At 31.8% G+C, this 12,022-nt stretch overlaps 1 protein-coding gene across 1 annotated transcript in view; it reads left to right on the top strand.

The window, feature by feature from the left end:
* The window catches only part of LOC115881481 (retinal guanylyl cyclase 2), a 197,655-nt gene extending 186,182 nt beyond the window's left edge, over nucleotides 1–11,473 (top strand). Inside the window, exon 22 of the mRNA XM_030898974.1 lies at nucleotides 11,243–11,473. Within this exon, the coding sequence (XP_030754834.1) occupies nucleotides 11,243–11,392 (150 nt within the window). The 3' untranslated portion in view covers nucleotides 11,393–11,473. The remainder of the gene's footprint in view (nucleotides 1–11,242) is intronic.
* The last annotated feature ends 549 nt before the right edge of the window (nucleotides 11,474–12,022 follow it).

Below are 12,022 nucleotides of genomic sequence, written 5' to 3'. Positions count from 1 at the left end.
ACCCTCCTTCCTCTAATCTCTTTCAAAATTTATATTTTGGGTATAAGTGCGTTAAAAACACAATTTGCTTTATTATTTTTATTAAAACTAATAACGACTATAGTCTATAAAATGAATAACTTTGAATTTTGACCGTTATTTTTTAACAACATGGTAAATATAAAATCCATCTGTCAAAAAAGTTACTGATATTCTTTAAGTATTCTTTAAATTGAGTGCCTGAACGAATCAGATAGGTAACTCTTTTTTACTTTCGTGAAATAGAAAAGGAAAATAATAAAACAAGTGACAGTTCTTCCTCTTCTTAAAAAATCTACACGAAATGGCATAATTGACAAAAGTGAAATGTCATCAGCTTTTGACATTTCTAAATATCAGACCAGTGCTGTCTCTAATAGAACAGCCTCGGAGCGAGATTTATGACGTCACGCTAATTAGATACGGATTAATAAATATGTTGTAGAATACATGGAAAACATAATTATTCCTCGTATTTTTGGTTTGAATTTAAAAATGATATAGTTTACATGAAATATACATAATATACAGTTAATAAATATAATATATATACCTATTTATAGTAATAAATACTTTGGAAAATAAACTATGAACCATACAAATGCAGCAAATGTTTTACAATATACAAATAATGAATAGGTACATAAGATAATGGGTAAAATGTAAAATATATTTTAAATTTGGGGGTTTGAAAATCGATCTAATTTAACAAAAAACATTCAATATATACTAATAGTGGTGTATTATTATTTGCATTCACAAAATTTATATGTACATATATTTTGCAAGTATCAATGTTCGAAAAATTATATTTGCAAATAATACAATAGCATAGAAAAAAATGCGTCAGCGATGGCTATGAAATAAAGATCGCTGTCATTTTATAATGTAAAATTATTCTAAAATTTTTGATCTTCTTGGGATTTAGGTTCGGAAAAAACGCTGATTAAGTTTTCATTTGGTTTTTCATTATTTTTTTGGTTTAAAAAAAAACGTTTTTTGGTTTAAAAATAACATTATAGCCTTTCACACAACCTTCATCAGTGTTGTGTCATATAAAAAAAATAGTGTCGATATAATCCAAAAAATTGCATATAAAATATTCACACCACACACCACATAATGTTTACTACAATTAATAAACTAATATACACTTATCAAAAGATGACCACATATTTTTTAAAATTATTATTCTTAACACTAAAACTATCTACATTGACTATGGAGTACGATTTTAGCCATAGTCAAATATAAGGAATAATTATGATAGCGTGACGTCATAAATCTCGCTCCGAGGCTGTTCTATTAGAGACGGCATTGCGTCAGTATGGCCGCAAGTTGCTAACCTAATAAAATTAACACTAGAAAAGCCCGCGGGAACTGTCAAATTCAAAGTTATTCGTTTCACAGACTATATACAGGATGATTCAGATCCATAGAACTTTAAACGTTTATGGAGAACCGGTGATAGGATTTTTTGAAAATTTGGATTTTTGTCATCTGTCTAAATTATTTTCAACATTACAGTGTTGCCGCTTCATATTAGAAGTGGTAGCATCTTTGTTATTTTAAATGGAACACACGGTATATTATTATATTATTTGAAACAACTTCCAAAATTTTTCTGCTATACTAACCTATGACCTATACCTATCTCTAATAGTTTTTGAGATAAAAATTAAAACGTATAAAATTGACAAAAACTTGATCTTGAATTGTTAAATCATAAAGTCGGCATATTGAAAGCTAAAATTTGATTTATAGGTTAAAGAAAGATGACATATTCGATCTGTCTAAATCAGAGGTCTAAATCAACTGATTGGACATCAAACAGGGAGGTCCATAGACTTAAAATAAAATATTTTATTTTATTATAATTTTATTTTAAGTCTATGGGGAGGTCAGAAAAAATAATTATTTCCGATTGTTATTAAATCGTTCAAATTATTGTTATTTTAAATTCAAGCCTATGCACTTTATTTAAAAAATCTAAACTTAAAAAAAATAAAATTATTTTTCAACGATATATCATGTTCCTATACCTAAACCTTCTGGTTTCTTGAGTAAAGCCATTTAAAAGATAGTAGATAAATCTATTTTAGTTATTTCAATTAAAGAAAATCGTTACCATGACAAATATTCAAACTTTATAAGTTTTAATTAGAGTTTACGAGAGTTACGTGCTAAATTTCTAAAATTATCATGGTAACGAAATTCTTGAAATGAAATTATAATAATAGAATTATTAATTTTTTAATATCCACTTAAGAAACCGGAAGGTTTAGGTATAGAAACATGATATTTTGTTGGAAAGCAATTTTATTTGGGTTTCGATTTTTTAAATAATATGCATATGCTTGAATTTAAAATAATTATAATTTGAACGATTTTATAAAAATCGGAAATAAATAATATTTTTGCCTTCCCTGTGTGTATATTACACAATGGGTTTATTTAAATATAAAGAATATATATCGACTTTCGGGGTTAACTTATAACCCAAATTTCCACTTAAAAATGTTTAATTCATGATTTTACAATGCTTATTCACCATCAATATTTTTGTCAATGTTACACATATTTTATTTTTTATCTGAAAAACTATTAGAGATAGGTATAGGTTAGTATAATAGAAAAATTATTAGATATAAAAGTATTTTCCAAAAATGTATAGATGGAGCAGGTGCCTTTATGTAAAAATCCAAATTTTCAAAAAAATTCTATCGCCGGTTTTCCATAACATCTAGAATGTAGAATGTAGAATGAGTAAGAGGGGGGGTTAATCACTGCGACTTTAAATTCGTCATCATCATGCCCCTGTTGTAGAGGGGATAGGGTATTTCCCATCATCCTCTGACAACAGTTCTTCCTCCGAGGGTACACACCCTTCCACGGTTAGAGTTTGGTCCTCCGTGCCGCTCTTCATACCCTTGAGGTGGAGGCTGGAGGATCTGTCTCCATTTTTTCCACCTCTTTAACTTGGTCTCTTCTTAGACCTGATACCGGTGTTGTCCCGTATCTATAATAGAGGATATGTCTCTCTTTCTCTATTGCCTCCTTGGATTTGAGGTCAATTCCTATTGTAAGGACCTGACCATGTAATGACCTCCTCCCTCGAGTTGATGACTCGCCAACTCGATGTCCTTACATTAAAGTTCTGACCTTGGTTAAGGCTCAACAGGTAGGTGGTGTCTTTCCCCTTGCTCCTCGGCAGATAGACCGTTATGGCCGCCCCTTTAGAGATGTTTTCTTCCTTCACTGCAACCAGTTCTGGCCCTTGCCAATTTTTAAGCTTAGGTGCGATTTCCACCAACCAATTCGCCGATTCTTGAGATACACATTCTATGAAGATCATGCCCACCAGAAAGTGTATCCCCGCAAAACGCAGCTGACCCACTCCATAACGTCTAACGCGTCATCACCGTGAATCATCCTATATAGTATTTGATCAATACTAAATAACTTTATATCAATTCATGGATTTTAATACACAGAAGAATTGTGTTATATTTCAAAATATTGTTACGGATTCCGTGGGTCCACCATTTAAACTCACGATAAAATACTTAACGAATTTGTTTGTCTCACTCTGTACACACAACTTATACTATTTACAACACAATTTATGCAACTACTATTACTCTAACGGTATTTCACTATTTAAAGCGCGGTATATTCAAACTTCAAACTTCAGACTGTCCAACTGTCGTAAGCGCTCCTTTTATATAGCTGTGGCTTTGAATAAGAAGACTAAGGAAGGAGCATATCAAAAATCTTAGGTACACCGCGATGAGCCTCAAATATGGCCGACTTAAATTCCGGTTTATCAGTGTCGTTCTAATTTTATTTAAAAAATGTAAAACTATGATGTAGGGTAGACGTGGGGTAGACTCAATAATTTGTTGTTTTATTTTACGTTGTGAATAAATGTTGGTAGTTATTAAAATTGTTATAAAAATATATAATTCTAATAAAAATAGATAAGTTATAATAAGTATTTATTAACACAAACATCCGATACGCTACTGAAGCAGGTAAGTCAAATTAACGTATCTAAATTCTTTGACATCTAATCTTTGACAAGTAATAAATAAAAGCTAAAATGCAAGAAAAATGTATAATTTAGTTAATTTAAGTGAATTTCATAAATGATCGGTTTACTACACGTATGTATATTATATAGTCACTTACTAGCGAAAAGTTGTTCCATTATTTCACTCAATTTTTGCCGAGATCTACCGCACGCTACACAACCAACTATTTTAGAGTCTTTTTCGATAAATCGCGATAGTGTCACTGTTGATTTAAGTTCTGCCACAATTTCCATCTAGATTTACTACCTTTATACAACTATCAGTAGTAGAATAAATAATAAATAACATAAAATAAGCTCCGTAAAGACTGACAAATCCACAAAATTTCAAATCAAATTCAAATGTGTCAAATGAATCGTCAAACAGAACTGTCAAGGATCCCCACCCTAGAGAGCTTTTATGGTGGCTTTTCCGCCCACCATGCATGAATACATGGATAGCATTATGCTCCTTCCTTAGTCTTCTTATTCAAAGAGCTGTGGTGAGTGTTTCGCGAACAATCCAAAATTATCGGGACGGGTCCGCCATCTACTAGTACATTCTATTGTCTGCTTCGCTTACTTGTCGACTTGATTAAGAGATGGCGCTACAACAAAAAAATGTCTTCAGATTTCTTGACACATTGCGGTTTTAGTTGCTCGCTTCTCCGACAGATGGCGCCACATACACCTTGACAATATTATTTAGTCTAGAAACATGTTTTACTTTAAATTAATCTGATTTTCTCACATTTTTACACGATTTTTTGCCCCAAAAAAATTACGTGATATTTGCCAAAACTGCCTCTCTCTCCTACATCCTACATGATTTGTTTCCAAGGCTCCTTGATTAAAAATTACAGTTTTTAACACAACCATGGCACTCTGGATTGAAATTTAAAATACGTAATATTTTTTTTTAAAGCGAGAAAACCAAACCAATCAACTTTATACAGGGCGAGTCTTAAATAAATGCAAATATTTTCAAGGCTGGTAGGTCTCGATAAAAAAAACATATTTTCTCTTTACCGTTTTTCAAATAAGTCCAAAATAACCGAGTTATTTTACCTTGAAAATTTCCAAAAAGATTTTTTGCGTAAACTGGATCTTTTCCGGGTTTTCTTTCTTGTAAATTTAATCTACTATCTATCTATGTTGTCATATTATAAAGAAATTATGTTTTTAACTAAAAAGTAAAAAAAAAATCCAAAATTATTTTTCAAAAATTCCGAATTTTCGAAATTTTTTTTTGCGAAAAAATCCTTATAATCGTAAAATACTACCACTAAAAATATTTGCACTTATTTAAGACTCACCCTGTATATATTTTGTCATATTACTACGGTACCAAATCTTGTTTATTTATCTGAAAAATAAAAAGTTATAGGGGTGAGCCACTTTTGAGAAATTCTCAAAAAAAAACTAAAAATAGTTTGAGAATTTTTTTAAAATACCAAATGAAGAGAGATAGCATGTCAAAAAATAGATAGACTGAATAAATTTCTTTACCCAAAAAAATAGATAGATAGAACACATTTATTTCTCTAGCTATCGAACTTTTTGCCTTATTCTGACAATTTATTTCAGTCAATCCGTTTAAGTTCCCTTAAACCGATTTTAGGCGCCCGATTTACTCGAAAGGTCCAATATTTATGGGGGGAATTTTGCTACTCTAAGGCTCAATTCGACTCGATACGAGGAGGAAGTTCGGGATTAATAATTTGTGGAACGATTGAAGATACGCAAAAACTTTTTTATAAAGTTCAACGCTTAAAGCGTTAAGATATTTCACTTAAAATTGGGCTTAGTGGTTTTTGGTTTATCGAAGATTAATTGAAATTTTACTATTAACCTGAGACAATATTACTTCATTCTATATAAAATACAGAAATATACAGGGTGGTCCGAACTGTATTGCGGAAACTTCAGCAGCATATTTACATACTTTATTATAATAGGAGAATCCAATTCTGGTAATGTTGCTAAAGAAACATGGTCTATTGTGAATGATTTGAGAAACAAAGCTTCTTCGTCTAGCAATATCTCTACCTCACCTGAGAACCTTAACGATTACTTTGTAAATGTAGCGAAAAATTTAACTAATACCATATGTCCTTCTCATGATCCACTTTCATATCTCTCTAATGATAATTTAAACTTACACAGTTTCTTTTTTTCGCCTGTAGTTTTAGAAGAGCTTCGCAGTACAATTAATACCATCAAAGATAAATCCTCATCTGGGATCGACGGGCTAACTTTAAAAATGTTTTCGAATCTGCCAGAAAGAACTCTGAATCACCAAACCAAACTACTTTAATAAACATGTCACTCCAAAATGGTATTTTTCCAAAATGTCTTAAAACGGCTATAATCATTCCTCTGCATAAAGGAGAAGACAAAGATCAAGCTTCTAACTATCGCCCAATTGCACTCCTTCCAACGCTATCTAAAATCATAGAAAGGTTGGTTAAAAGAAGGCTGGTATCTTTTCTGTTTAAGTACAAGTCCACAAATGACGCTATGTTTTCCCTCCTTAATAAAGGTTACTCCAGCTTAAATAACCATCATTCTACAGCAACAATTTTCTGTGATTTTTCTAAGGAGTTCAACTGTGTAAATCAACCTCGACTGTGTCAAGATCCTAATTATATAATAAACTGCAGCACTATGGGTTCAGGGAAACATCTCTCGAATGGTTTAAGTCGTATCTGGGCAAAAGAATTCAACTTGTGAGGGTGGATACCACGTTGTCTTCTAGCAAGCCAATAGAATGTGGAGTATCATGCAGGGCTCAGTATTAGGCCCTATTTTGTTTCTTCTTTTTATTAACGACATTGCTAACATAAACATCAGTGGTAAAATATGTCTTTTTGCGGACGACACTAGCTTCACTTGGAGTAACAAGGACATCACGGCACTTTATAGGATTATATCAAATGACTTAATCACCATTAAATCTTGGTGCGATTTGAACCTCCTGAGTCTCAACATTTCTAAAACTAAAGCTTTGTCGTATAAAAACTCGCTGCAGCCTTTTGTACCTAACAACACCACCATTGACGACGTAAAATCTGTAAAATTCTTAGGGCTTGTTGTAGACAATTCTCTGAAATGGGACATGCATATGGACACTTTGTCGAAAAAATTAAGTTCTGCCTGTTTTGCATTAAGATCTGTTTCTAAGGAGCTTAACTTGTCAGTGGCTAGAGCTGTTTATTATGCACTTTTTGAGTCGTACCTCAGATATGCTCTTCCATTCTGAGGTACGTGTGGTGCGACTCAATTTGACCGCATTTTCAAGCTCCAGAAGAGAGCTGTTCGATATTCACTGGGACTAAACAGCAGAACTCATTGCCAGGACTTTTTTAAAAAATTAAAATATTAGCTCTTCCTTCCTTATTTATATTTGAATCCGTTTGCTTAATACGTAAGCATGTATCAGCTTCTCAAGAAAGGCCATCTCACAGTTATCCACTCAGGAACGCGGAGCAAGATCTTTATCTACCTACCCCACGCTCAGAGTTAGTTAAAAGTTCAATATTATACAACTCGAAAAAAATGCATAATCCTCTGCCATTTGAAATCAAATCCATAACATCATTTTCTTCATTTCGCAAAGCATTGAAGTCTTATTTACTAGACAAGGCTTCCTACGTCCAACGTAAATGACTTATATTTTGATAATAGAATTTGATTTTGTAAACACTGGTCTAATGTTTGCTATTACCATATTTACCAGTGACATCGAAATAAATTTATTTAGAGGTCATTGATATTTACTGTAAACTTACTAAATATTTTTGAATCTTATTTTTATTTTTTTATTCTGTGACATTTAAAAACATTATATTTTTTAAAAAATCAACAAAAACACAGAAAAAATCCAGTGGTCCTCCAAATTAAACCAAAAAGTATTTTTTTTAAATTTCAAAGTAAAATAACTCCATCTACTTTAACTCTCGAGAAAATAATTTTCATTTATCATGTTTTACCAGCCTTGAAAATATTGACATGTTTCAAAAAGGTAAATATCTAGTATCTTAAATAATATAGATGTGATTATTTAAACTAAATCAACGTTTAATTTATTAAATCCAATTATCGGTTAATACAGGAGATCAATTAATCTGGACGTTTCAGCGCCACACGAAAAACAGTAGACAATGCAAAATGCGTTGAATTGGCGGAAAAATGATTATTTGGAGTAATTACTGTACAGCGCCTATTGTAAACCTACAAAATGGACGTACACATAGAAAGCATTATTCGTGTTTATAAATATCAAATGCGTGCGAAATATCGGATAATTTTACGAATATGAATTTTAATAGCATTTGGAATTTTCGGATATAACATTTTATGAGCTATATAGATTATTTACGAGTATTTTGTGTCTGCATTTTGCATATCTAAATACTGTCCATTTAATGGATGCTTTAAATAATAATTGTTATAATACCATATGATCGAAAAAAGAAACGGCATTCAGGACGGCTGGGAAATGACAATCGATGATAATTTTGGCGAAGTCAAGCCCTAGACGTTAAGCCAATGAAAATTGGTGTCTGGGAGATTTTTGACATGAAAAATTTAATTTTGATGTCAATATAAGTCCTATTTGTAGGGGGCGCTACCTACATATGTTTTAACTGCTTTGAAGGGTAATAACTTTTCGTCCGTACCTGTATAAAACTACTGAGTAAAAAAACATATATTTCTGTGATTTTTTACGTAAAACATGTCTCTTGGTAAAGATAGCTACGAGCAACCGTTCTCAAGATATTTAGGATGGTAATAGTCAATAAATTATTGACAAAAAATAAACATTTTAAGTACAGGGTGGGTCAAATTCGACGCTTTTAAATGGAAACACCCTTTTCTATAGGAGATAGACGAAAACTAATATCGGTGTCTGGAGCTCAATTTTCATCAAAAACATGATGGTAAAAACCGCACATTAATATCTGTTACCGTTTCGGAGTTACGGGGTGTTTTTCAAAAATGTGCATTTTTAACAAATCGCTGTAACTTTTTTGCTATGAAAAATTTTGTATTTCTATGCAAACATTTCCGAAGCACCTTTTTACGTAGAATTTAATTGTTTTAGTATAATTTTTTTTAAATTAATAATTTTAGAGTTATCAACAGAAAATTTGATTTTTTATATGGGACAACCTGTATATTTATAATTTATTGAAAAGAATTTAAAATTACCTTTCCAAAAATATAATACACTTGATATTTTGCTCGATTCCGCTTCGAGATATAGAGTATATAAAAATTCGCCCGCTTTAAATAAGTAGGCTATGAACGGCACCGACTGTAATGCAAAAAAATTCTAGCTGTGAGCATCAATTAAAACGAAAATAATATTTGCTATGAGAGATGCAGAATTTTATAACAATTTAAAATATATTTAACCAACATCAACACATTTAAACTATATCTCATAACAATAAAAATAAATAGCAAACCAGGTCATGAGATTTTGCTACAGGTGTTCGACATATCGACCGTCTTCTGTTATGGACAGACGGGGCAGTTTTTGAACATTTCTCGCGGAATTCATTAACTCAGTGTGGGTGAAAGATACACTCTCATAACTGCTAAGTATTTCTAATTCTTGTCTAGATTATACAGAAGAATAAGGAACCTTTATTCTTCCGCAAATATATCCATAGGATTAGATCCATGGGCACCAAGTCAGGCGGCCTCGGCGGCCAACGGCTGGGTTCTTGGTTAGCTATTCAATTATTCTTGAAATTGGCTGCAGAAATTTGCTCATAACTTTAGCGTTCAGAAGCGGTGCGTCGTCTTGCTGGAAAAATATGTTTTCGAGTTCCATTAAGGGCATATCATCAATGAGGGGTCCAAAGCCTACTAGTTAAAAGTGGCGAACTTTTGAAAAATCTGTATTTCGAAGGGCATTATAACAAAATATCAAGTATGCTATATTTTTGGAAAGGTAATTTTAAATTCTTTTCAGCTAATTAAAAATATATAGGGTGTCCCATATAAAAAATCAAATTTTCTGTTGATAATTCTTAAATTATTAATTTTAAAAAAATTATACTTAAACCATTAAATTCTACGTAAAAAGGTGCTTTGGAAATGTTTGCATAAAAATACAAAATTTTCCATAGCAAAAAAGATACAGCGATTTGTTAAAAATGCATATTTTTGAAAAACACCCCGTAACTCCGAAACGATAAAAGATATCGATGTACGGTTTTCACCATCATGTTTTTGACAAAAATTGAGCTCCAGACACCAATATTAGTTTTTGTCTATCTCTTATAGAAAAGGGTGTTTCCATTTAAAAGCGTCGAATTTGACCCACCCTGTACATAGTCATTTGACTGAAATGATACATTCGGAAACTTTATTTTTTTAAATTAATCATAAATTTTTCTTCGAAAAAACGGTGATAAAACAGTTTCAGTTGAACTTTTGGCACGAAAACATTTGAAATTTATAATTTCAGTCTAATAACTATTTAGTCAACACGCATGTTTAATTTATGTCAATGATGACAGGTATTGATATAACTCAGATTACAAATATCTCGACAACCATTACTCGTATCAATTTTTACCAAGAGACCTTTTTTGCGTAAAAAACTAAATTGTAATTTTAATTGTATATTTTTTACCCAGTAGTTTTATACAGGTACGGACGAAAATTTATTACTCTTTAAATTAGTTAAAAAGTATGTAAGTGGCGTCCTCTACAAGTAGGAGTCATAGTGACACCAAAATCAAATTTCTCATGTCAAAAAACTTCCAGACACCAATTTCCATCCAAATATTGACGTTGCTTCAGAAATTATTTAGAAAAAATCGAAATAAAAATGAAACTTCTACGCCCTGTATTTCCGAAACTAAGAATATTTGGGCATACATTTATACGAACTTTTTTACTTATTTTTATCTGCAGAATATGCTGCCAAAATTTCCGGAATACAGTTCGGACCACCTTGTATATTATAGCACAGCTTATTCAGTAGTCAGCTGGCCATAGCTCGTTTTTCAGTATCTAGTGTCGTAGTAAGTAGATTTCTATGCAAATAATCGAAAATTCGGCAGGCTGGTTACGAATAGGCTGTGATTATAGATAGTAATTCTGATTTGAAATATATTTTTGTTATTTTAGAGCCCTAGACTTTGTAAGCAGAATTCAGCTGGAGCAGCAGATCTGGAGAAAATTGAAGAGATACCTTTGAGGATTCCGTCAGCGACTCCTTCGATTTCGTCACAGATTCAGTCTTCTCTCTCTATTTCTGTTGATTCTTTAATCCGATAAAATGAGAATATCTTTATTTTTGCTCAAAATATACAGGGTTGTCCACCACAAACCACACGGAGTATTGTAGCTAAACAATTATTAGATTTTTACAAATTGCAAGTTTTGGGTTTGTTGAAGGGCTATTAATGCTACAATTTAAAAATATTTTTAGAAGGTACAGAGTGTCCCAAAGAAGTAAAAAATATTATAGTTTCATTTTTTTAAATGGAACACCTTTATATTATTCTATTTTTAGATTCTACGATCAGGGGCACTAAATTCTATTCTTTGGCAAAAAAATATAAATACCACAACAAAAACCCGCATATATGACACTATAGTTAAGAGCACACTTACTTATGGCGCTGAAGTATGGCAGATGAGCAAGTCTTATCAAGTTTTAGCAACTGAAATAGACTTCCTCAGAAGATCGGCAAGAAAATCAAAATTGGAAAAAGTGCGAAATGAAGAAATAAGAAGAATAACGAAGAAAGAGATAACCATCATAGAGGAAATCCAAAAAAAACAATTAATCTGGTATGGGCATGTAAACAGAATGGGAGAAGAAAGCCTACCAAAGAATATAATGAAATGGATCCCAACTGGAAAAAGAAAATGAGGAAGACCCCGAGAGACATGGTTAAAGGG

The sequence above is a fragment of the Sitophilus oryzae genome, unplaced genomic scaffold (assembly GCF_002938485.1).
Source record: "Sitophilus oryzae breed Bouriz unplaced genomic scaffold, Soryzae_2.0 scaffold_172_pilon_pilon, whole genome shotgun sequence".
Lineage (NCBI taxonomy): Eukaryota > Metazoa > Arthropoda > Insecta > Coleoptera > Curculionidae > Sitophilus > Sitophilus oryzae.
This window is presented reverse-complemented; position numbering and strand designations above follow the sequence as displayed.